Source organism: Anopheles darlingi, chromosome 2, assembly GCF_943734745.1.
Source record: "Anopheles darlingi chromosome 2, idAnoDarlMG_H_01, whole genome shotgun sequence".
NCBI lineage: Eukaryota > Metazoa > Arthropoda > Insecta > Diptera > Culicidae > Anopheles > Anopheles darlingi.
Genome location: NC_064874.1, coordinates 33,241,903 through 33,269,293, shown reverse-complemented (window position 1 = coordinate 33,269,293; position 27,391 = coordinate 33,241,903). Strand labels below are relative to the sequence as shown.

At 50.5% G+C, this 27,391-nt stretch overlaps 1 protein-coding gene across 1 annotated transcript in view; it reads right to left on the bottom strand.

The window, feature by feature from the left end:
• Positions 1-3,255: 3,255 nt before the first annotated feature.
• LOC125949140 (ubiquitin carboxyl-terminal hydrolase 36) overlaps positions 3,256-27,391 on the bottom strand; it is a 38,785-nt gene continuing 14,649 nt past the window's right edge. Inside the window, exons 3-7 of the mRNA XM_049675890.1 lie at positions 23,529-23,613; positions 16,271-16,459; positions 5,830-6,092; positions 5,488-5,580; positions 3,256-4,163 (exon numbers count right to left, since the gene is read on the bottom strand). Of these exons, the coding sequence (XP_049531847.1) occupies positions 4,053-4,163; positions 5,488-5,580; positions 5,830-6,092; positions 16,271-16,459; positions 23,529-23,613 (741 nt within the window). The 3' untranslated portion in view covers positions 3,256-4,052. The remainder of the gene's footprint in view (positions 4,164-5,487; positions 5,581-5,829; positions 6,093-16,270; positions 16,460-23,528; positions 23,614-27,391) is intronic.

Below are 27,391 nucleotides of genomic sequence, written 5' to 3'. Positions count from 1 at the left end.
GCTGAAGTGGGCCAATGGCGAATTCATTGATAAAGAGCTTAGCGATTGTTCGGTTCATTTCGGATAGCTCAGGAACTGATAAACCACTTTGGCACCACTATTATGCCTATTGTACATCGCATTGTGCTTCAATTTAACGCGGAAAGTGAAGAGCATATTTGAGAGCATAGAGCTTTTGAAATAGTGATGTTGCGGTTGGATGTTGGATGCCTTTAATACTGTAATAATACTAAGAAATATCGTCCTATTACGGTTTTTGTGTTCGAATGCAATTATTCAACGGGAACACATTGAGATACACCGTAAACCGAACCGAAGCGTTGATACCTTGCGCCCTAATGCTATTAACTTACAGACAATATATTGTTTCAAAAAATTTGCAACAATTCAAAAAGAATGAAATAGAGACTGCTGATTTTAATCAGCTGAACGTTACTTTAATGTTACTTTAAGCTGGTAAAATGAAAAGTAAGGAAGAGAAGTCAGTGTTGAATTTGAGCTAATTACTCCACCTTCCCATCCATCGTAAATAGTAATTGTGATTATGTTTTTCACCATGGACGGTTCCGCGCTCCGTTTTAATCAGTGCATAGTGCAGCTAAGATCAGTAGCAAAATCAAGAAACTCAAATGTGAAAGGGAACATTTCATAAACCCTCACAACAGGGCTGGGTGACCGAGCCAGAAAGCAGGTTGATTGTGCACGAACAATGTCGAAGAAGTGCAATTACAGTTAGCAGCTTCTCTTTAGTTGCTCGAGCTTTTTATGTCCAGTTGTCATCCTGCATTGTATAACAAAAACGATCCTCCGTGGATAGTATAGTGAAAAGATCCCCGTGGAAATCCAACAATCGAGAAAACAGAATAGCAGAAAAAATACTGTTCCATTCACCGGTACGAAGACAAAAGACTCTTTTTTTTCAAATGATCTAAAGAGTGAAACTTTCACACCACAAGTCCGAACCAGAGGCGACAAGATTAACGAGAGATAGAAAGCGAAAGAGACTCCTTTGAACCGTTTCACAAAACACCTGCACCCCTTTCGTTCACCGCCGGACGAACCGGGTTTTCCACTCATATTCTGCTGATGATTGCTAAAACCAGCTGCTAAGCATAAAATGAATAAAACGCCCAACAATTCCGAAACTTCTTGCCCCGTTGTGACGGAAAAGGGATTTGATTTCACAAAACCGTCAAAAGGGGGGGGGGGGGGGGTAAAGGATCACCGTCAAGCAACGTTCAACGATGAAAGTGACACGCTGAACGGAACGGAATTGGTACTGGGAGCCCGGAGCGTGGATGCGGATGGAAACGAGCCGACAGATAAAACAGATGAACAAGCAACAATCGATACAGAGCTATTGATAAGGAGAAAGTTTTTTTTCCCTGACACTGGACTTTTCGATTTCGAGCTGCCAGCCCCTTAGGCCCGTTGGGTCGCTACTGCATTTGAAAAGGGTAAGGGTCGCCAGAAGGCAGCATTCGGTCCGTCAGTCCTATTGTCGTCCATTTTCACCCCGTTATCCGGAACAATTGGTGGATGCTATCGGTGGGAGGTAATCGATCGGGATAACTGAATCGACGCCGGAGTGTTTCGCGAACAGAAAGCTGCCCGGAATCTTCCCAGAAAAGACACAAAAGATGGCACGAGGGGAATTGCTTCCTCGTGGGAATTCTCTCAGCCTCCCTCGGTCTGCAATTATCTTTTCGAAGAGACCGTTACTATGCCACAGGGAACGGTGCTGTCCAATGGCACGTAGCGCACGGTTCACACCATTCTACGGTCCACAACTTTCACCAACCAACGCTTGCGAATTGCGGCCAGTTCCCCCCCCCCGGGATGGGGCAGTATTGGCATGTGCGACGACTCGGACGCATGTTCAAAGGATGTGCGCACGTGATCCTATTTAGCTCTGTCCGTTGCGGAACTATTTCCGGACGCGGACAGAAAGCCAAGCCGGGGCAGAATCGAGAACACCGAAACGTTACCGACACCAACCGGGCACGGATGGGCGGTCCTTGTATTTTTGGAATAAAGTTTATTTGTCTTTAGTTTTCACTGTCCGGTATTGTGGAGGCGATGGGAATGTTTAAGCGCGAAAAGCCGTGTGGGTAGCGGTGAGTCCTTTTTGTTTTCCATTTTTAGCTCCATCTCCAGCTGGTTTGGGCTTCGTTCGTTGTGGTGTCGGGCAGATACAAAGTTCAGTGTCCATTCCGTGCGGATAGCGTATCATCTGCCGCTCTGCAGCACCGTCTGACCGCACCGGCGGAGAATCCTATTTAAGCAACGAGCGAGACTCTACTGCAAGTAGCGAGAACGGACAGTGCCTACGCCAAGGGAACTGTGACACAACTTATCCAACTTACCAATACCTTTCTCTTTCTCTCACTCTCTTTCTCTCTCTTTGCTGCTCGCCGGCACAGCAATGCCGTTAGCAGCTTTCCAGCTTTATTGACTTTTCACCAACAATCTCCTGAGCAAGGCATGCCCCACCCCCCGCCCCATCGCTACCATCTCATCGACCGTCATCTGCCATTTGCGTTCCCGGGGCCACGGTTGACGATTTCTAAATGGAACCCCGGAATGACAGCTGTCGTTCGAGGTGAATTGTTCCCAGGATTCTCCTTTGTAGTCGCGTACGGCTCACAGTGCCCGTTGTGTGTGCATCTATACGTATGTGGGCGCCATCAACTTAATCGTGTCCTTCCGGGGGTGGTTTCGCTGTCGCACTCCGTCGCACTGCTCCACGCGCTCACCCGCGAGGTTCTCCCCGACAACTCCAGAGTGCCAATGGTATGGCCTGATAAGCTCCGCAACGCGGGCGACTTCGACCACATCCAATTGTCATCGTAACCGTAGCCTGTGTTTCCTTAGATACGGGCACTGCTTTCCAAACAGGAAATGCAAATGAGATCGATTCCTTGTGTGTTTGTGTCGCATTTGGGGTCCCACGATGACGGTGAGCGTTGCCATTAGAGTGCGGCGGAAATGGACCTATACACCTCGCTCATCCTCCTCAATCCCTTCGGCGAAGAGGAGTTTCGCAACGATGTACAGAGGACACATGCACACACACACACACGCAGAGTCGGAGACATTTGGGATACGGGCCCGGAATGGCACGGAACAATGGTAAGCAGTTGTTGTTGTGGCCTATTGTTCACCACGCCGGTTTGGAACATCTCAATTCCTTATCGTTCAGAATGCGGAACGATGCAAAGTGGCACCGATACGATGGTGTACCTTTTTGGGGGGGAAACGTGTTTGGGGTGAATCCATTCCCGAAGACCGTGGACTCCTTTGTGGCGGGGCCATCCATTGGGAAGTGTTCGGAATAGCTAAACAAACAACTCGGGCGAGAAACCGTCCGTGTGAGTTCATTTGATTGACTTTAATCGACGTGACGAACGTGGTATAGTTAGGTACTGTCTGCTGTCGTTGTTGTTGAATCTCCAACAATCACTCTCAATATTCGATCCCGTTGCTTCTATCAATCCCCCTATCGTAGCATATCTATCGATCGTACAATTTCGTACGGAGCCTTTCCAACTTACAAAACATAATCTCTGAGTAAAAAAGTTAACATACAAATTGGCGTGAGGCGAGGGGTTTGCACTACAAAGCACCTCCTTCTTCTTCTACTGCTTCTACGGAACGTCTTCCTTTCGCCAGCTGCTCTCTCGTTTTGTTTGATTTACACGAATGAAGGAGGGGATAGTACATAATACTTTTGCCGAATTTCTATTCAGTTATCTCTGCGGCATATCTTCAATAACGATAGACTGTTCCTCGCAAGAAAAAAACATACTAATCTAAACCCTACTGCTGCTCATTGTCCGCGGGTCTCTCTGTCTATCTCTCCATCTAACGGCTAACGGCTCAAAGCTATTCACTATCGCCTCCCCGGTCGAGTCCTTTCGGTTTCGTGTTTTGAGGTTATTTCGCGTTTGCGTTCAGCACACAAGACAGTCTTGAAGGTTCAGCAACTATCCACTACCATCGCCGGTGAACCGGTGGCACGGCACGGTAGGATTCGCCGAGCATCGGTCTGGTCAGCAGGTCAAACAGCACAACCGCTTCCAGAGAGGTCGCTTCCGCCTGCTGAACTCCTTTGATTGCAATGCGTCCCAGATGGCCGTATCGAATACCTCCTTGATGCCTTCCTACAAAGCGCGAGTGAGAGAGAGAGAGAAAGAGCGAGCATTAATATTAGTATTAGACAGGACAGCTTGACAGCAATGTCTTAACGCAGCTACAGGACCTCATTAGCATATTCTTAATCAAAGCAGGCATAGCAAAGGCTTCCAATTGAACGACAATCTAGATGGCCCTGATTATCCCGCTGTCTTCGTGCCGTTTTGGAAGGGGGGGACTCTGTTGATGATGTTTCCATTCGGTAGCTAATAGTCCGGACAGGCTAATCAACTGGACATCTGTCGCAAGAAACAACAAACGCACGGCCTCGGTTAGCCAGCAGCTGGTAGGCCAGCCGCCCTTTCAACCTGCGATCCCACGATGATGTGCGTGTTCATGAGAAAAGATAAACAAAACATGGCGTAACGGGGGGCGAAGGATATTAACACGCAGCAGACACCCAGTGGTCTGGTGACACTGGCCAGCTGAGCAGCCCTAATCGTAGACCCATTCCACCCCCTCTATCCGATTCCCGGAGAATACCGGGAACTGTTTTTTTTTCCTGGCCGCTGTCAGCTGCAGAGTCCACCGGCTTGGTAAATCGCTGTTTGCCAGCTTGCCCACGCTCTTGTGCTTGGATAAACAACTTTGTCAGGGCAGCTTACCAGGCCAGGTCGATTGAGAGGCCCACGGGACACGGTAAACAAGAGGCAGAGGCTTCTACTGTGTTTTGGGTCCAACCAAACAACAAGTCACCAACCACCAAGCCAGCAGAAAACAGAATTCTAGAAACCGTGCTGGGACCTTGAACAGGTGCTCGAGACCAAACGAGGCCGGGGCTCGAGTTGACCTTCGAACTTCCGGTGCCGGTACACCGAAACCGGTGCTTGTGGGGAGTTCATTGCGCTCCGGACCCTTCGTCGTCGTCGTCGTCGTAGCAAGGCTCGCGCGGTCTGGAACCGGCAAAGATATGGATCACCGTAAACCGGCGTACACCCCGTCCATCGACCAGTCTCAACCACTACGGCCTGGTCCGGTGACAATAAATCAAACAAAAAAGGGGCCTTGCTCAAAAGGTAATACATGGCTGGAGCCTTCCATTCGACCATCTGTTCCACATGGCGGTCTAGCAGCGCTTGGTACTGTCCGGCCCCAGCACTCTACACGCCTGACCTTGGTGGGTGTGTTTAAGGTGAAGGTCTTGTCGTCGTCGTCGTCCGCACGTACACATGCTGTCAACGCACCGCGGAACAATGGCACCGAGACGGAGAGACTCGGAGAAGGATTTATAGTGACAGGTGGTCCCTATTCCTAGCTCATGCGCGCGTCGGGCGAATGGTGGTCGATAGTTACCTTCTTGTGTGACGATGTTTCCACATATTTGGCGCCAATCTTACGAGCAAAGTCCCAGGCGGTCGAGACGAGTATCGGCTTCTCACCCTGTGCCTGCGCGAAGAAGAGGAAGGAAAGTAGGAATCGAAATATTAGTAACCGGAACCTGGGCCAGGGGAAATGCAAATGAAGCAACGCAAACGCAACGTAGGCCCAACAACGGATACGATTCCCGGTGCAGCACTACCAAGGAATTCACTTAATGCGCCGGGAGACACAGATAATAAGGCAATTTGTAAGACGCGCGCCCAGTCAACGCAAAGCCCTGGGCATTGGATAAGGGAGCGTTTGAGCATTACATACCTGTAGCCCGGTGATGGTCGCCTGGTCGTTCCGCCGATCCGACTGCGTCCCGACTAGCACCACCGACACACCCTTCAGCTTGCTGATTTCCGGTTCCCACTTGGTGGCGAGCGAGCGAAAGCTTTCCGGCCGGACGACGGAGAAGCAAAGCAGGATAACGTCCGTACCGGGATAGCAGAGTTGCCGCAGCGTATCCAGTGCATCCTGGCCAGCCGTATCGCACAGCGTCACGCAGATCGGTCGTCCGTCCACGTTTACATCCACTGGAATGACAGTTGAAGGAGGAGAGAATGGAGAACGAATGGTTTGGTTAGTCCAACGCTCATGATGGTACTCTGGGGGGGAATCGTCAGCAGCATGGATTGGAGTCTCTCTTGTGCTGTGTAGGTGTGTGTGTGTGTGTGTCTGTATTCCTTACTGTCCAACTGCCGTACAACACTGCCGGAGGGTGATAAGGATTCAGCGGCGTATCCGGTACGAGCGAGATCCAAGATCCGGACTCATCAATTCAAGAACTCACCGAGTCGCCACTTGGACCCCACCAGTCCAAGTCTCCGGATGCCGGTCGGAGTGAGGAGCAGGATTTGGTCCAATTCTTTCCTTCTTCAGGCCTCAGTACTGATGGCCAGGAGAAGCAGCAGCAGCAGCAACAAAAAGGAAGAAAAAAGCGAGCTATTCAAGTGACGACGCTGCTGTTGCTGCTGGATGCCGGTTCAAGTGGATGTCAGTGCCGTGCCGTGCCGTGCTGTACCTGTGTTCGTTCGTGACCAGTGACCAGAAGATGGTCGAGTCTCAAGAGGGCCACAGTGACAGGAACAGGTTGAATACTGGGATTCAACTCTTTCTCCAATCTTCCTTTGCAATGGATGAGTTTCCTTTCCAGGATTCTCCCGATGACCCTCTTCTAATGCTTCAGACGAACTCAAGCATTAAACGGTAAACATAGGTTTACATAGAGCCACGACAGCGGGAGTTGCTGCCCCCCCTCTGGCATGGCGGACCAATAATGTAGATGTTCCCGTATTGCCTTTCGGCAAGAAAGTCTTGACACCGTCTACTTCACACAGTCTACTGCTGTCACTGGCCAGCCGTGCGTTTTCCTGTCCTGTCCGGTCCGTTGTCAAATCAATTTTAAAATTTATCTCCAATTACCGCCCCCGAGGGAGCGGGAGGGACTGATAATAAAATAATGCCAACAACGACCGGCTGGCCACGGGACGAGCGCGGTGTGAATCTCAGCTATGTCGCCCTTATCGGACGGTTACGATCATCCACTATTCTCCACCTTCTTTTCCTTCTTCCTTTGTCCCACGACGCTGGTTAGGACCAAACGGCCGGACCAAATGCGGCGACCAAAAGCCACTTCATATTTTAATCTGAATAACGATCCGATCCGGAGGATGTGCGAAGCAGGCCAACCCCGTCGGTATGGTGACCTTTTCTATCGAGCGCGAGACCATCGGACGGAGTTCTAGGAAGGTTGGTGCATCAGCACGCAGCAGGCCGGCTGCTATCTAACGGCGCACAGCCAGGTGCCGGTGTAGGGGTCTACGTCTAGGGTCGTTTAGTTCGAGATTGGGTTCGGTGTCTCTGGCCACATTATACGCGGCACCTTTCTTCTCTCTCTCTCTCTCTCTCTCTGCTGCCTCTTTCTCGATCCCGATTGGCCTCCATTATTAAACGTCCGTGTCCGTGACATTAGGCGCGGTTCTAGGAAAAAACGAAAACCTTTCGTGGATGTCACAACTGGCAGGCCAAGTCGCGATTTATCACGATAACGAAATCGATGCCGCGGGAAAAAGGGAACATTATTCCCTCCCCTCAAAGCATCCCGTCATCGATTCAAGATATCGAAGAATGAACGGCCCCAAAAACGTTGTCTGTTTCAAAACGAGAGCTTCTACCTTTGCCAGGAACCTTTAAAAAAAAAGGGGACAGCAAGAACTAACCTGTATTGGTCCCGTTTCCTCCACGCCAAGCGCTGGCATCCGAAAGTTGCCGCTTCGATCGATTTGTCCAGCCGGCGACCAAAGCAACGAACAAAAAAACATACACACCACAGCCCACAGAAATGCAAACTGAACGCCGTGCCAGACATACTGTCTGCGGTCCTGGCCTGGCCAGACCTGACCTGGCGTGGCGGCGTGGCGTGGTGTGGCGTGCCAGCGCAAACCATGGATGCCTTTCACGGTGTCGGTGTCAAAAGTACGGCAAAAGAGACGACGACGACGACGAGAACCCCAGCAAATGAGGCAAAACATGACCAGAACATGAAGCATAAGGTTTATGCGATGTGCCCACACACACACGCTGCAGGAGCAGCTGCTAATTGAGGCGTGGGTTCGGGCGTAAACACATGAGGCGCCAACCGTCGTCTAGAGCGCCACGTATCGAAGCAGCAGCGTGTAGTCCTTCGAATGCTGGGAAGACCGGTTTTTCAACAGCCAACGTTCAGACTACGACCGTGGGGGTATAAACAGCAGCAGCAGCAGCTTTGCTGCATGTAGTCCAACAACCAACCGATAGGGTATAGCACAACACCAGCACCATCAACTTAATACGTGATATCTTAATTATAAGAGTTTAGTCCCGGTGGTTATCCGGCGTCTTCTATGCTGTCCGTGTGTGTGTGTGTGTGTGTGTGTGAACGAGAGGAGAATCGTATTTCTTCTGAGCTGAGCTCGACCCTCGACTTGTAGGCGTACTACATGCATTCACTATCCGCTATGCCTATGGTAACCTTTCATCCACGGGCTATCGATACAGCAGCATAACAGCAGCAGCATCATGCAATTGCATGCAGATCCGTAGTCGAGTGCTGGGCGAGAATCGATTGCTATGCATCAGCAGTAGCAACATCATCATCATCATCATCAGCATCGGCTCCTCCGGTTTGCTGAGAATGATATCGATACAATTACCCCGCACTTTGCACACACATACACACACTGGAGTATCGCCAGGGTAGTCTGGCTAGGTGGCACACCACCATCAACGAGTGCACTTGCTTGGCATGCACCGCAGTCACCGCTTTCGGTTGAGTGCTGCTGCTGCAATCGAGATACTCCAGTGTCGACTGCAGGCCTCCAGCTCCTCCAGTGCTGACCATACCCGATCACCACCGATCTATTGGCTATTGAATTACGCATCAGCCACAGCCAACGAGAAGTGTTCTCGGGCTAGTAGACGGAGGGTCTCGCCGACACCAAACCGATTGGGACAGGTAGAAAAATATGCAGATCACTCGGCATCACCATCGGAGCAGGGGCATCGTCCGTCGGTTGGTCGGTCGACATTTCATTGGAAATTGTGTTTGCATAAACGGGTGCAACGATGCAAATTGATTGATGAGAAAAGATTACCGGCACACACACACACACACACACACACGCTCACAAAATGTCAAAGTGTGTGATAGCAGTAGCGAGCGACAGTAGAGGCCACAGAGGTCCGTCTACTTTTTGTCCGATTTTCACCGAGTGCATCCGAGACCGGTGCATCCACAGCTCTTGTTGCATCGGCTGCACTTGGTATCGGATTGATGGTCTAGGAGGTCCAACGGCTCTGTCAATCTGGAACGTCAATCTAGCGAAACCCAAAATTGAGGTTGTGTGCTCGTTCGAGGGCAAAGGCTACTTGATGATCCGGCTTGGATTTTGATGCTTTAAACCAAGCGTGTATCTACGAAGTGCACGTTTGGTGGGTTGGTTGGAGTACAATCAAGAGTATCCGGCAAAGATTGAGTCAACCAAGGACACTACAACCGACCATGATGATCCCAATTCAATCCCATTTCATCATCTCACTCATTCGGACATTAACGAGGAACTTGTAGAAATCATTTGGAGAGAATGAGAAACCTGCGAGTCGCATCGAGTCAATTAGGGCATCTTTTCCAGAAGCGTTTTGCCAAGTAATTGATTTGGCCATGTGCCTGTACCGTACGCCTAGCGATGGTCCCTGCCACGGCATCATTCGATCCAAGGCTTACTACTGTTGATAGGGCGCAACGCACAAGAACAGCTGGCGGCGTTCCCAAAGCAACCTTTTCCGAGCGCCTACTACTGCTACTTCGGTGTCTTGCTGTCACCGAAGAAGAACTTATCAGCACACCACAATCACGCTCTGCGGGTTTCTGAAACGCTCTTGGCTCACTTTCTCATCCGTTGTACTATCGAAAGTCCTTGCTGCTGCTGTTGCTGATGCCGTTTCCACGAAATGAGGCAACCACCGGCCTGCCAACGGAATGGTCCGCAAAACATCAAAACAACATCAGAACCCCCTGGACGAACCGCGCGCGATCTAAATCACTTGATGTCGCATCCCCTGGCCGCTTCTTCTTCTGTTCCTCTTCTCACCTGGCACAGCGCACAGGGAAATTGAGGGACTCGCTTTTCGCTTCGCCACGGATGAGAGGTACTATATATATATATGAACGAATCAACGAACCACCAACAGACCATCTGTCTTAATCTTTGCTCCCCGCTTATCGATACATCTTGACCATGTTTACCCGTTGCTGCTGTTGTTGGCCGTGGTCGCCTTTCACCTTTCATCGGGAGATGGTTTGCTGGTGGTCCCTTGGGCGGGGATACATCATTCTTCTTCGCTTCTTTCCCTGCGGTCTCTCCAGGTCCTTCATCGAATCGACGCCGCACGGTCTTATCAATATCCGAGTCCGTCCGTCGTCACGACGTGACGTGGGTAGCCAAAATGGCGAACGAGCGAGGAAGGAGAGGAGAGCAGCAGAGCAAGCCTACGATCCGCCATTCGATCCACCACCATCCAGCTCAAGAGAGATGAAATGATGCCTCCAGCGCGATCCCGGGCGCCATTATTTGTTTTTGTCGTCGTCGTCGTCGTCGTCGTCGTTGCCGTTGTGTGGTGAGCATTCCATTGGTGGGGATTTGTTTTTCCCACTTCCGCGGTTGACGCACCGGTTCCCGGCAATTGGTCGATAAATCTTGATCATTAAAAATCCAGCACACGGACCGGCCGCCGCCGCCGCCGCCACCGGAGCAGCACACGCCCGGGAAGGTTTTTTAATAAATCCACCGGTCCGGGGCATGCTCATGATGAGGAACATTATGTTTGACAAATCGGTTTTGATTTCATTCTGTTTACATTTAATCTCATCTCGCCGTATGTATGCTTTACATCCACAGCAGCCTCATGCGTGCGGACGTGATTTTGAATTCAATTTCGCGCATTTCCTTTGCTCCGCAGAGCAGCACGCAGACATCACGGACGGTGACACTTGCGTCACTTTTTGGGGGGAGGGAGTACTGTACGTGCGTGCTCTAGACGCTTGAGATGACGCTTCCTTGCGAATGCGTGGCGTGATATGGGTGCGTGGGTGCTTATGATGTACCGGGTTTATCAAGAAATCATCAACAAGCTCGGGTTATCATTTTCACCCCAGCACCAGGATGCTTGATGCATGACCAAAACGCGTGCTGAGAATGACGTACCGCGGTGTACGTTAGAATTTCATTTGGATTCTAAAGGTATGTTTCGCTTTTTTTTTATTTGTAGTAACCACGCGACAATCAAAGGAGTCTCTCTGTATCTTCTCGGGGCTTCTTGTGCGCCCTGCTTCAAATTCATCCTCATCCTTTTACAACGCGGACGCGGATTCAATCGATACCGAACGACCTACTTCCAGTGCTTTCCAGAAGCAACACTATTCCCTTCTCCTCACCGGTCACTGCGCTTGTCGCCGTCGATCCTCGTCTGGCCACGGCCGTGCTGTGAAGGTGTCAAAAAACTGTTTGCACAAGAATTTTCCGCCACCATATATCACGTTTCAGGGTGTCCTTATCGAATAGTAAACCAACCAACCAACGGACCAACCAACCAATCTCTGCCAAACTGTGATTCGAGGCGGCGGCAAGCGTGTCCTTGCGACATCGGCCGTATCTCTTGTGCTTTTTTTTCCTCCCTCTCCTTCTTGCCAGTGTCCATGAAGCGAACCAACAGTTGAGTTACCCGGGCGTGTTGACACGTGTGGCTCCGGTCCCGGTGGGGTTACAAACGGCCGACCTGCCAAGGACGCTCAGCGTCGTCAGCTCCTCCAGTTCCCGGCAGCTTGTCAACGTGGACTCCATGGGGAGCTGCCGCCTCCCCATTGGGGGGTTATGGCTATGTTTGGCCTCTCCAAATATTTGTTATCTTCAAATTCGAAGAACGACTTGTCGGATTCAGTTCACGCGCTGCTCTGCACGCGGAGGACCGCAGTCGCTCCCAGAGGATAGCCATCTTCACACTTGACGAAGAAGCTCTGCAGAAACGGTGTTCTGATGCTGCAGAGTCCGGAAAAAACCATGTAGCTAACGGTGGTTGCAAGTTACGCAAAAGCGTCAATCTGCGATGTGTTCATGAGTCGTCTCAAATAGAGATCTGAGGGCTTAACCACAACGGGACTTATGGGTCTTCACCTTTTGCCGGATTTTCCTCATGAAATGTAGCAGCGCGGTATATCGGAATAGTTTTTTTTCGCCAATATTTATTACCTTTTATCATCTGCCCTTGGCTTCTGCTATTAATAGCATTAACAGTTGAATGCAATGTAGGTTCCCCACTTATGGTTTGATCGATCGATTGCCCGAACTCACCCCATATTGGGACCGAGCGGTGGAGTAAACAGTAACATCAATCAAACATATTAAACGTACCTGTACTCGAAAACACTCCATAGCTATAGGTAAAGTCGCAAGTACTTTAGCGCAGCGCTGGTGGCTTCCGCGAATCAGGTTAATGCGTAATTCCATCTGCGGTTTGATCTTTTGTTCAAAATTAATACTACCCCGGAGCTACAGCTTCCCGGGAGGTTGAATGCCAGCTCGTAGTGGTTAAGGCTCACCGAATGATCGAACAATCGAAAACTGTTTGAAGTGTCCGGTGTTCAATATGCAGTGGTTTAAAGTTCGATCCTTGATTGCAAGTACGTCAGTAGCAAGTGCTGCTGATGTGTGTCAAAACTGATTTGCGGTGGAAATGAACATTTTCCTCGTTTCCTTAATTGCAATCCCACTGAACAATCCGTGTTTGCCAGGGTAGAGAAGATGGCCGACGCGAGAACGATAACACCATGATGAGATTTGCCGCATGAGGAGAAGGAAAAGCACGAGGTCACATAATTAAACCAACCGGCATTTGTGGGTTTGCTGTGGCTTTAGGCCTTTAGGAAATGGTTGACGAGCGGGGCTGATGGAATAGAAAAAAAAAGAACACTTCATACTACTTCCACCACTACCAACCAACGTATTGCATACGCTACCAACGGGCATCATGAGCAACTACTCCGTGGCGAGCATAATTGCATCGCACTCCGTTCCGCTCACGTTGGGCATCATCCGTCCTCCAAACCACACCGAGGACTCACCACCACTCCGTTCGTGCGCATCGCGTGGCCACCAGTGAGTGCAATGGATGCATAAAAAGGAAAAGGAAAGGAGGGAGGTAAAGTGTTGAAGGTATAAAAGTAAGCGAAAAACCGGGCAGAAAAAAAGGGGAGGCAAAAATTGACATTCACACGCATGGCGGTCCGACCATCATCATCATCGTCGCCGGTTTCGGTAAAGAGGTGGGCGGAATCGAGCATGGGCTCGATGGGCTCATGTAAAAACAAGCTCACCCCTCACCCACCCGGAGTCACCCCATCCCATCCCACATGCGTGCCAGGGCCTCGAGGTAAAATGCAGCAAGCGATTGCATTATGAATATGTATGCAACGCAGGCCACATTAGCGCCAGTGCGACCGGTCACCGGGTGGTGGAGCTGCTGCTCCCCCCTCACCTTGCCATGAAACCACCCTCCCTGCTGCTGCTGCCGGTCTGGTGAATGCGCTGGCGGAGACTTTGTGGCGCTAGGCATTGCGGAGCGCACGCCGGTCGATGTCAATGTGCCAATATGATCGAAGAAAACGCGCCAACGGCCGGTGCCAGACATGTTGGCGTGCCCGTCCGCCCGCCCGTCTGTCCGCGGCGTGCGTGTGTGCGGGCATGATGCTGGTTGCTGGTGGTTCGCCATTATTGTTTTTCTTTTATTTATTTCGCGTTATTTCGTTCGCCCGTGTGTTTGAAGCAGCACGGGATGTGAAAACATCACTCCAAAAGGGGGGAGGCGACGTTGCTGCACGTGAAAGCACCCAGGGGAAAGGCTGGCAGGTGGAGGGGGGGAGGGAAGCGAGGGAAAAACAGTTTGTAATTAAAAATTTACCGGGCATCATCTCCTATTTCCCTCCCATCCCATTGGGTGGTGAATTGTTTGATCAAACGGGATACGCACACACCGGGCACCAGCGGCGTCGCCTACTGACCTCGATATCGACCTGCAGACTGCCAGCTTGAGGGGATGAAGGGAGGTTTTTGACTGCGATGATACGCAGCCAGCACCTAGGCAGGCATTATGTAGATCCGAGCAGGCACTGTACTGTCATAAGGTGCTTCGATGCATTTGACATTTGCACACAGCCAAAACTGCCACACCAGGACCCCGGGCTTGGGCAAGAGATGATTAAAAATGGGTTATGTAATCGGAAAGGACAGTTATAGGCACACACACACACACACACACACATACTGCGTCTGCTGCAGCACAAATAAAAACCATCGTGTGATGCAGTAGAGTAATCTTTGCGACAGCATTCGCGTGAAACGAGAGAAGTGCTGGCCTCTAAAGCAGTGATAACTAGTTAAAACACGTGACGTAGTGCACTGTGTGTGTGTGTGTGCGCGCGCGCCGGAAGTTGAACACCGGAGCATACGAGCCCAACGCAGCAGATGCTACTATACCAACATGGCCAGTAGCAGCAGCAGCAGCAGCAGCAGCAGCTCCTTAATGGGCTATTTGTCATAAAGTAAAGGAAAAATTATGTACATGCACCGGTCTGGCAGCTCTAGCTCCTTGCTCCGTGCTTCCGTGTTTGCTGCGCGGCACCAGCAGCAGTGGCCGTGACGCCCGGGCACACAGCACAGTGTGGCTGGCTTTCATTTCCGCCAACGAACTAGCTCGTCTAGCTCGGGCGGGACTCCGTTGGTGAGATAGTTTATAATGATTTTTATTTTTAGTTTGTTCTCCTCCTACACTTTTCCCCCGGCCGGTCTCTCCTCCATTCCTCTTTCTCTCGTTCTCTCTCTCTCTCCTCTTCTGCAATGTGATGAATATAGGCTTCGTGGCCGGAAAACTCGCTGGTACCCCGCACCGAGGACAGACAAACTATGACAGGCTGCAGTGCACTCGAGGATACTGGTGCCTTGGGGCTAGATTCCGACAACGACGACGACGACGGCGCTGTTGCCGACCGACGGGGGAAAGATGATGTCCTTTCGCTTCTCGCAGCAGCAGCAGCAGGACAATAAAATCCAAAGCGAATGATGCCACTCCGGCCCGGTCAGCTTACGCCACGGTCTGTTGAGCCCGGGATTTAAGCTCCACACAACACACCAAAGGGACCAGAGGGCAGGTTAAGCGACCGTGCCCGTGGGCTTCTGCGTGGTGTTCGTTCTGGAAGTCGCTAGACTGCTAGTAGTAGATCTAGTAGTCTAAAAACCAACCCCTTGGCAACGCTGGCCGCCGCCGCCGCCGCTGACTGGCCGGGATGTGAAATAGTGATGAAAGTAATGGTCTCCGTGGCACCCTTCCGGAGCATCCGAGTGGCGTGTAAATGGCTTCCGCCAACCGGCCAACCGGCCAACATGGCGATGGCCAACGGCACCGAGGCATAACGAAATCGTCGGCCAACCGGCAACTATACGGACCACCGTGGCCTAGAGCCTCGTTGACGCAGTTGCAGAAAAAAAAACGGCAAATCCACGGCCAGACTAGGAGCAGAGACCGGACCTGCCCCTCGGTCAGTCGTTCGCTCCCCTATATGGGGATGAGCGGAGTTTGCTCGCTTTGAGGAAGATGATGCCTTTCGTTCCGTTCCGATGAACGTTAGTCCCGTGCATGTCTCGTGTTCGCTCTCTCACTCGCTCTCTCGCTCTCTCTCTATCTCTCGTGGAAGGGTGAATATTATGGAACCGGAAAATCGAAGGGAAAACTAGTTCCCGTCCGCTGCACCGCTGCACCACTCCATTGGCCGCTCGATTGCTTCCGTAAGCATTTGCATCCTGCGCCAAGCGAGAGCCACCACTGGAAGGTGTCCTCCTTCTGGCATGCAGTGCTGGGTCCTTCCCTCCCCAAGGGGACTACATATACAGCGGCGGTTCGGAATGAAATAGCGTTGATTTGATTTGCGGACCCAAAGCGATAAGCCTGGCGACGTTGCTGCTGCTGCTGCTGGTGCAACTCGGCACTTCACACCAATTGCTGTGACCGGGGAAATGGAAATGGAAAAACCTAATCTTTCGACACTAAAACAGCTGAGCCCGGGGAGCTGGCGGTCGAGGAAATTGCTTGTCAGGGGGGTGGGGATGGAGGGAAGGAGCACACTTACCGTTGTACTTGTCGAAGGCCGTCGGCTCGTACTGGGGAATGAAGCGATCCTGGATGTAGGACACGATCAGATTGGTTTTACCGACGGCACCGTCCCCAACCAGGACGCACTTGACGGTGGGCGAGGGTGAGGATTTGGCCGCCGATAGTCGCTTCTCGTTCGCTGTGTCTTTCGATTTTTCTTTTTTCTCTGCAAAAGGAATAAAGCAAAAAATAATCGGAAAATGGAAAAGTGTTGGTGGTGGTGGTGGTGGATTAAACTCGCTCGCTTATCACTATGGTTGATATGGTCTGATGGTGAGGTGGTCCTTCGAGCCGAAACGACAGTTTCGCAGGATGAACCGAAGGATGAACCGAAGAATCACTTGGAAAGGAATAGAACTAACCGGCCACGGTGTGGAATGTCCAATGCACCGGCTCTGAACGGTCTGCTCAGCATTCCCCTAATAGCTGTGGCAACTGGAATTCAAATTATGGGCACTGAGGAGCATCCGGACTGGAGTCCGGAAACCGAAACCAGTGGTTTGCATACCATTTGCAACATTTTCGTCTCAAAGCTTGTTGGTCAACGAAGAAGCTTTAGGAGTTGATGCATCATCCAAGTAGAGTTAAAGTCCCTTCAGGCTATTCGCCATGTTTTTTTTTAATAATCTGATCCAAAGATAAAAGATCTAGAACTATTCACAGACTGTACTGCTGTGATGCTTCCAGAATATCCGGACTAAGGTTGGGATATAATAAATGCTGAAATGTCGGACCTATCCGTCATATTTTTGAATATTATTTAATATTTCAATATACAGGGTTGGACATAAAAAATGCAACAAACTTCATACAGATTTTCCTGCCGCACTATAAAACACAGTGCCCTTAAAATATACCCAAGAATAACTCATCCTAATGTTTACAAGCATGCAAACGCATTTTTCTCTATGCTTGGTAACAGTAATAGAAATGTGTTGATTGCTTCAAATTTAGCAGTAAAAGCATTAGTAGTACTTGCCCTCCAACACCTAAATGTGGCACTCACGAACGCCCAGAAAGTGAACGGAAAAACTACAATATCGAAAGAAAAGGTGAAAGATTTTTTTGACTATAATGCCGTAAGGTGACATAGCAGCACTTGCAATCTCAAGGCCATAATTCGTTCAAAACGAAACATATAGAAAAAATCTAAATTCATTCTTAAAATTTGAGTTATTTACGACAACTTTCCGTGAACGAACAATTGAAACTTTTACAGCGTTTTCGAATGTTGCAATTTTTGTATCTAGTAAGCTGTAATTTTATACATTTCGCATCGAGCTCAAATTGTTTCAATATCCTTGACGGTATGGCTAGATTGTATTTCCATCCTAAGTACACTTAACTAACTTTATCGTCCCTTTCAACGCAGGTATTTAGTTATTCCCTTTAAAAGTCTATGGCAATGCAGCTAGTGGAATTGAAGTTCTACCTATACAGTTAATCTAATATGCTGCCGAAACTGCTCATCATTTAAACACCTTTGCAAATTGCTACCTCACTGCCCCTCGCAGTGAGTTGCGCCCCACAAAATCTGAAGCTCGTATCTATATTCATCCCCCACCCGGGACAGGTAATACCGTGACGTAAAATGCGTTCGTTGAAACTAATTTGAATTTTCATAAAAAGCTCAAATATTAGTGCTCCAATTTCCTCGGGCGCTCCCGCGAGTGCGAGTAGTGCGCGTAGTGAGTGGCTAAACTTTTCCGCCTTCCTTCCCGGTCCCGAGCATGCAGATAGTAAAGGGTTCCCCCTTCAGCATGCGGGGTTCCGCGCTAGCGCTGCTAAACCTTGGTGCTTTATGCTGTAGAATGTAGTTTTCCAGCGTCATCATCAGCACCACCACTTGAAGCTTCCGGGCCAAGTGTTGCATTCGGAACGAGCAGCAGCTGCACGAAAGCGAAGCCGGATGGGGTCGACCGGTGGGGTGCATGTTGCATGTTTCTCGTTAACATTATGAATTTGCATTACCTTTTTCCCGATCTCTTTTTCCCTGCTTTTCATTTTGTTACTTTGTATTCAAGACTGAAAGCCATGCCCGGGCGGGTGATGCGGTGATGCGGTACCCTGTCGTGTCGTCAAGTGCGAGTGTTCCAACGGACGAGAATGGGTAGCGGTGGTTTAAGAGGTGGAAACAGCAACAAGGAGCACCACGAGGAGTCTCGAAGGTTTCCTTCACCAAACCATGCCAACACTTCATCGTCGAGCAGAAATGTCACCGATGAAGTAATGCCACTCCGGGAAAGTTATTCTGCGCTCTTCGCGCGCGCGACAGTCCGCGAGGGTCGCGAGAATGCTCGAGTGTGTGGCTGTGACATCACATCATTCGCCCACGGACCGATGCTAGGGCCGGCCAAGAACCATCCGGGCCGACACCCGGACACAATTAGTGAGCAGCCGGACCGGGGACGGGGAGTCGAACGAACGGGTCCAGGAGTGGAAGAAGAAGGTCAAAGTTGGCTGCCGGAGTTTTGTAATGGAACGAAAGAAACAAATTAATTTTTAAACTCTTTTTAATTTGTTCCAGACGTGGACCACCATCATCAAGCACTACAACCAGGCGCCCAATGGGTTCTCCCTGTCCTCGCAAACCCTTCTCCAGCCGACCATCGTTCTCTACCCCTGTCCGAATGCTGCTGCTGCGCACCAAACTAACTCATTTAGCGGCAGCATTCCGTGCGGTAGTCACGTTGGCCGCATGGTCGTTAGGACCTTCCACGTCGGGGCCGCAAACCGAAAGGACCGCGGTATGGTATGGTATGGTATGGTGGTCGCTAGCTGGCAAAGGGTCTGGGCATTGGAATTGAATTTTCCGGACAACTTGACCGCACCCGCTCCAGTCCTGGCTGGCTGGCCACTGTGGCTAATTAGTCAAACAACGCTGGTGGTTACGATGGCCGGCGACCAGCGTTTCGCTCCCGAACACCGAACACAGGGTAGCCGGTCGGCAACGGGCCAACCATAACCTAGAATCGGTTGTGGCATTTGGCACATTGTCGCAGACTTAGCACCACCACCACCAGCAGCAGCAGCAGTCGGCGGACCGCAAGCAATAATTTGACTTTTGGCTTTTCGTCAAAACCGCTGTTACCACGAGCTCTGCTGGTACCACGTACGGATGGTCCGTTGGTTCCAATTTGCTCACTCGCCATGGATATGAGAGGGGAGGCCGAGGAGGTTGTAGATCGATCGAGCGCAGATTGAATTCTGCCCTAGCCCTAGCTGGCAACCCCAACTTAGGTTGGACGTTATCCAGAGGGCGGTCCTCTGACGTTTCCAGATTGCGGCTGCATCTGCGCTTCATCCATGAATGAGTTGACCTGATGTGGCTAGCAAAAGAACTAGGAACGGCACCAAATGACCTTTGCTCAATTCATTCTCTAGAATTCCTCAATGGAAAACTTTCGGGGGGATGGGGGTAGTGGGACGGAATTCTCAGAAATAAAAATAACTAGGCGAGCTATGGCTTCGTAATTCCGTACATTTCTGCTTCGTAATTTTTTTTCTTCACTTTCTTTTTTCGTTTCGAAATGTCAAGCCTCTGATCTTTAAACTGATTGTCCAACTTTCCGGCAAGAGGAACAATAGTGTTATGGAGCAGTCCCTCCACCAGTGCGCTATTAAGACGTCCAAGCGTAGCCTCCTAGACCTTAGCTACTATTCCAACTGGAGCTAGCAACTTCATCTCCAAATGCCACTTATGTCAGAAAGGCGCAAAAGTCAGCCGAATCTAGGATGTGGTGCGAAAATACGTCAGAGCGTCGTAGCATTTAGATGAGCACAGCACAATGATGACTCAACAACCGAACCGAAGCCAGTCTGCTACAGAGAGGTCCTTCGGACCAGCCTTCAGAACAAAGCAGCACTGGGAGCACGTTCCCACATCATTCTCATAGCGCACAAAAAGCAGCAAACAGCCGGATAGTTATAGCGGAACCGAGATGGGACTGGGCACGGATTCACGGCTCCTTCTCAACACATCTCAACACCAGCAGGGATCGTGTGTGTGTGTGTGTGTGTGTGTGTGTGTGTGTGTGTGTGTGTACCCGGATCAATCACTTCATCCGCTGCTTTCGTGAGGTGATGAAGTGATGTGCTTCGAAGAGCAGCAAAGCCAAGGCAGAGGGCGATCAAAGCATCCTTTCTCTACACGAAAACGAGCTGGGGTTTCAGTCACTTTTCCAGCTTTTCGAACCATTTTCAACCAGGCTCCCCCACCCCAAAGTCGCGGTGGCTTTATGAAACTTGTTTCCTCCGGTAAGTTGAAAACCATCCATCTTCTCTGATTCGTTCATTCGAATTGTCCACACGAATGCTTGGACCCAACGGGATGGAAAAAATGAAAACAGAATCTAGTTACCACATGCTGCTTTGACAGCGCAGGACTTTGTATGCGTCGGACGTCCAGAGGTTGCTAGACGCAAAGAACACCTTTGTTTTTGTTGTCCTTACTTCGTCCGTGAGAACCACGCAAGGACAACACCGACCGGGACGGCCGACACCTGGCACACCGAATGCATCCCTCCATCCGAGATACAGTGCAACGTTTTGGGACCATCCTTCTTAACTGGAAACAATTCTTACGCTCGGAAACGGTCGTCTGGAGCTTTCCACTTTCCCGGGAACACACACACGGGTACACGTACACCGAAAACGTACAAGGACGGACACCCCAAAAGTGAGGACAATCGATTGGCACCATGTTGCGCTCACCGACCGATCGACTTTGCTGCCACGCGTACCTGTTTTTTTTTTCGAGTTCGAAGTTCTGGTTCTGGGGGAAAGAGACCTTTTTCCTCCATCCAGACCAGCCGCCGTCGGTTTTAACGACTGCACAAACGGGGACTGGGATTCCTTGAATTCCTTGTTTCCTACCAACCAACAGCAACTCAATCGACCAGGTAACTGCACCCAGTGCGCGTCCCCCATCAGGTCGCGGTCACAACAGGCCAAGTCAGTGCCCGTGGACCAAAAGGGTACGAGGATTTTGAGCTGTTTTTTTCGATCTAAGGACCGACTTCTGGATAAAAAAAGGGAACGAATGATGCCAATGCCGAGATCAAAACAAATCGCTTCTCCAAACCGCAAAAAAATGCATGAAGCAGAAGAGATGAGGACGACAGAGAGTACATAATATCATAAATCCCTTTGGGGCACGTGAATTTCTCCCACACGCGCACACAAACACACACACGCAGTAATCCCAGTATTCTGCCTCTCTGATTAGCAACGGTTCCAACGCCACGCTTATCGGTCTCTATCGGACGCGGTCTGGTCCAGGTAGAAGAGAGGAAGGGACCACCGGAAGGGATATAGACCTTCATTCTGTATGCGAACCAAATCGGGAATGCCCGAAGAAGTTGACCTTTGCTGCTGGGCTAGGCCAGGGCAGGGCGGGGCGGTGTTATTAAAAATGTTCCATTCTCCAAGTTTCTCGTTTCAGCGCCTTCGCCGGAACTGGCCCCCGTTTGATGATTGCTTCTCACGGCATGGCAAAGCATTCCGCATTTCCTGCCTTGCCGATGACATGGACCGTACCATGGGCCAGTGGGAGAATGGGTGAAGCAAAGGACCTACCGACCACCGACCGACAAGCCCATATTAATGATTTGCGTTGCTATGGTACCCGGTTGGTCCAACCCAAAAAAAAAAGCGAACGTCGACCGACGACGATCCGAGAATCCGACGTCTAACCTAAGGGCTGTTATCCTGAGACGGGAATATTCTCCGGGGGTTCTCTTTCCCTCTTTCTGCCTCTCTGTGACCGACTCCAAGTAGCCATTTAATTAATATCGAGACGCAAAAAACGGGACCTCGGTCCTGCCCTGCCCTGCCATGCCATGCCCTGCCCTGGTCTGTGTGCATCCGCCGGAATGAATCCATTGAACAAACCCGTGCCCTTTTTCTTGCTAACCGGAAGTTGCTGATCCTGGGATTTTCGCTTTGCTTCCTCCGCGGCCGCTTCTTCTCCCTCTGCTGCTTCTTCACTTTGGTTTTGGTTTCTTTTCAGCTTCTCAATATTCTCTCGCTATTCGCTTCTCTTGCGTTCCATTTATTCAATTCCGATTCCCTCTCCCGGAGTCCTTTGCTGGCACAACTCACCCGTAACCATGAGAAACTGCGATTGTCCAACCCCTGTACCACACACACACATACACAAACACACACACGTACAGAGGTCTGTGTGGGTTCGTTTTCCTCGGAACCCTCCTTTCTGGGAACCGTTTAGCTGAGAAGAAGAAGGTTGCACCGCACCAGCAAACTCCCAGGCGTTCCTTCTGTGCAGCTGTCGAATATTCGAACCGATCTAAGGGGATCATTTCCCTCGAGACGCTAGCGCATCAGCGCGGCCCGGGTTATGGGAGCATCACGGCACCTTCATCGTACCTGCGTGCGTGACAGCTGGAAGCGTTCCGAACGAAGTCAAACGAAGGCGAAGATAAATATTCCGTGCGCCAAACTATGACATTGCGCTCCACGCCACCGCCCCGAAGCTAATTCCAGATCGATATGTCCGGGTCCGGGGCGCACCTACGCCAGATTTTGATTTATCCTCTCTTTTGAAGTAAAACCGACGAACCAGCGAACTGGCAAGCTGATCGAGCTGGTCATTTGCTGGCTCGACACTCGCTTCCTGGCCACGTTCCACGTTCTTTGGCGGCATTTCCTCTAGCAGTTTTGCAACATCAACGTCAAAACGACCCACACACACACACACACACACACACACCACACTATGCCAGTCCAGTACATTCACTCGAGCCATCGATCTTCTGGAGCGAAGGAGCCAACCTCGGTCAACTGCCTCGTAACCTCGACTCTCCGCCCTGAGGCGCCTCTTATTTACTTTCTCCATCAGCGACACGGACAACAACTCGAACCGAACGACGGCACAGCGCACTGGCACTAATGGCACAGCCGCTGCCTCAGGCAGCTTGGTGTGCAGTGCCTGCAATCGCAACTTCACGGCACGGCCTCAATTTGTCCAGACCGAACCGCATCAACATTCTGGTTCACTCTCTGTTTTTTTACGGGTGAAACGTGAAAATTGGCCCGTCCACCGTCGTCAGCTGATAAGGCGAACGCTGTGTTGTGTTGCCCCCCTGGCCCGAAAATGGTTCCCCGCCGCTCAGATTCTTCTCGGTGCTCCGGCCAATGCAGTCAGTCGCCACTGCTGGCGGTGAAATTGTGAAATTGTCCTGCCAAACGTCCTGCACGCTGCATGTTCTACTTACCAGCTTTCGTTCGTTTGGAGTTCTTCTTTCGCTCCTTCACCAGGGTCCGACGTGATTTTCCGCTACAACTAATATCACTGCTAGTCTGTAATGAGAGCAAAGAGAAGAAGCACGAAATGAAACGATCCGTCATTAGTTTTCTGGTTCAACCAGCACGCAGTCGAGTCGAGCAGCAGCAGCAGCGACAAGCGAAAATGCGATGCTCGTCTCCCGGTGGGTTCGTGTCACGTCCCGAAAGTTCTAGAGATGCCGAGTCGAGTGCTACACTTTTGGTAGCCATTTTTGGACAACCGGTCGTCAGCAGTCAGCAGTATTCACCAATGGACCAGACTCGATGGCGTCCGGTCTCGAGACCGGGATTAAACGATAAACCGTAAAGTTGTGCGTTTCTGAAACGTGATGCCGGTCCGGCAAACCGTCCCAGAACTACCGGAACTCCGGAACTGACGAACAGGCAAACGATTGTCGATTGTGTTGTAATGTATACGTCATTAGAGGTTCGAGACCGAAAGCAGCAAGAGAAAGAGAAAGCGAGCTGCGATTCACGGAAATTGTGATAAGAAATGGAGCGTCATTAATCTTCTGCTCCTGTTGGCCCGGTAGGAACTACAACTAAACATTTCGCTGATGTGCCTATAAACTACAGTGTTGGTGTTCTGCGACACAGAATCAAACTATTATGAAAGACTTTTACGTCTGTTCAGAGGACCACTTCGGCTAACATTGCTGCCAAAGGTTCCTTGGATATCCGACTTATGGTCAAACTTTATTCGAGTAACAGTACAGATTTGATTGCAGAATTTCTTCCAACACCTAAGTAAGCAATGACACTAAAGCCTCATGATCGACTATTAAGGCAACAAGACAAATAAGTTAGTGAACTCCACTTAATAGGATTGATAAATTGCAATATAGATGAAGTGATGGTCAACGGATGTAGCATAGAATAATGAAATAGAATACACAATACACAGGATTAAAGCCGAAAGTACAAGCTTGCAACAATTCAAACCGCACATCCACATCCACACAGCTACATTCCATTAAACTGCCAGCAATTACCATCATTTTATCGTTAATAACATGGCAGCTTCATAATAAAACACTCAAATTAGCCACTCGAGGGTGGTGGTTGAGTAAGCTAATCTCTACTCCCCGTCCCACCTATCGCACCACAAACGAAATCCTTCAAACACCTCATTAGTGTAACCTGTCGACGAATTCAGACCACGCACACACACACACACACCGAGCTGGGGAAACTGAAATGAGTTTCGCAATTATTTTGCCGAAACAATTGCCAAAAAGCGAAAAGCGGTTCCGCCGGTGTTACCACCTGCATGCATACCCATGGATGGATCATCGCGGGCCCGCGCTCTCGCGTTTGTGGCGGGAAATTGGTCGTCATTTTTAGCGCCTCACAACAACCACCGCGACCGCAAACCATGAAACCAACCACCACCACCCCGGGGGGTACAAACATAATAAACCCACTCTTCCCGCAGGAGTTGTAATCCCCGTTGGTGAACTGAAACCCAAGGGGAAACAGGAACGACTTCTGCTCAGCTCTCTACCTCTATCGAAGCGCAAACAATTCTCATATCCCCGTCATCGCTTCCCTTTCCTTTTTCCTGCGTTATTATGCACCGTATGGTGATGGTCGTGATCACACACACACACACACACACGTACCTCAACCTTCCAAGGATCTTTTTTATTTTTTGATATTCCGTTGAAAACATTCGCTACCCCTCAAGCGTCGACCAGATGATGATCCAGCGCAGCAACCCGCGATACACACACACACACACACATACGCTACACTTTCGCGCCACAAATTAGGCTAAAAAGGGGGGGAAGGTATGTGGTGCCCTACCATACCCTAGCGTAACACCGTATCAAAGAAGAAATGGCCAGAACCGGCACGGCCAGGATCTGGCGCCAGGTCATTCAGCACGGTTTTTATTTTCGCGAATGGCCTCCTACCACTCTCCACGAAACTTCTTTACATTTCTGATGTTCGCGCAAAGCATATTTCACTGACGCAGATGATGCTGATGGGGCCGACGGGGTACTTGGGTTGTGCAATTGTGGTTTTGTGCTCGTTCGCTTTCCGTTGCAGCCACCGAATGACCTTTGTATGAGGACTTACACCATCATCATCACAATCATCACCATCATCACACCCGTGGAGCCACCATTTCCTTTGAACCATTTTTCGAATTTCCGCGCAACCGAAGTGAATGAAGGACCCTTTCCACCACGAGTCAGGTGTGTATACGTGTAGAGACCACGGCGCATTCCGTCCTCAAGGTCTGTTTAATGGTCGCTGGGTGGTTATCCATTTTCCTTCACTTCCTGCAGTGTGTTGGCTGGCAGCTTGGTGTTGGCTGGAAAACAATGCACCTGGTTGCTGGTGGCAGAAAAGACACGCCACCACCGTGTAACACCGGGGGGACTTCCCCCCCAAGAGAGGGTAAGGTGAGAAGTCGTTTCTCTCCTTATTAAGACGAACTGGTTGCCATTTATTATGCGATATCTAATGACATCTAATATTCGCGTTAAGTACGGCCGCTTCAACTCAACCATTTGCATGCATCATCGTACGATTCCGGATATCCTCTCGTTGTGCTTGAAGCTTGAAGTGAATGCTTCGTTATGCTGAAGCCCCCCGGCCGCGGGTGGCCAATGCCTGAGGTCGCAATGCAAATGCAAAACCAAGCGACGCGCTCGACCGACTGATGAACTGTCTGTCTGCCGGCCCTCTGCTGGGCGCATCGTATCGTTATCACTGGGCGGGAGTCCCCCACCCCGGAACTCGAGCTGGTAGTAGCAAACGCCAGTAGGCAGAGAAGGTTCACGATGATATCGGTAGTCGGTTGGCGAACAACAGAAGAGGGAACGCCGCAGGCGGTGAACAGCGGCCTGACGGTCATGGCGGTCGGGCGGAAGGCATCCAAGCAATCCAAGGTCCCACGATTGCCGGATTGCACTGTGTGTATGGGCATTCGAATGGAACGCACCACACCACCACACACCACATGCCGATGGTGATGCCCGCAGACCAGCACCCACCCCCCACATCCCTTGAGAGTGGTCCGCGAGAGGCAAATACCGACCGCAACATCACTAGTCAGGCCAGGCGAAGCGCACACATCACAGATTGATCCATCCAACTGAATCCACAAACCGGGAACAGTTGGTTGCCCTTTTGTGGGGGACACAAACACACATACACGTATTTTCTCCGAGGTTTTCCACAAATTTTCCCACCCCTGCTGCCGACGATACGGACGGATTTGTGCCATTTTCTTGTATTTTCCCAAGCGTGAGCTCTTGGCTTCCCTCGAGCTGCCTATGATACTAGGTGACTAAAAGATTCAGCATCCATTCTACTCACCACCACCTCCACTGTAAAGCACCTTCCTCGAGCGGTCCCGGAGGCGATGGCAATTATTTAGAAAGGATCTGTCGACTTTCGAGCAAACATTTCGCACCTCGCGCGAACCCGCACCTGAAGCTCCGGCGCACAACACGTCCATTAGAGGAATTACCCTACGGCACACGGTCGATGTGTTCTCGGCTGTTTCCTCCTATGCCCAATTTCCCTTCGGTGGCGACGGTGGCGGCAACTGCCTACAACCACCACATGCAAAATGTATCCTCTCCACAGAATACAGTCCTCAAACCAAACCACGCCGCTACCTCGCTTTATAATTTGTTCACCCAAGCCAATGGCCAGGTGTGCGCCCAGACATTCCAGATCACGGCACCGCATCACGACGGTAACAGTGAATTCGAAGCCTACTACTGCGAGACCTGCTCGAATGGTATGCTTTCGAGGCAGAGGCTCCTGTTCGAAC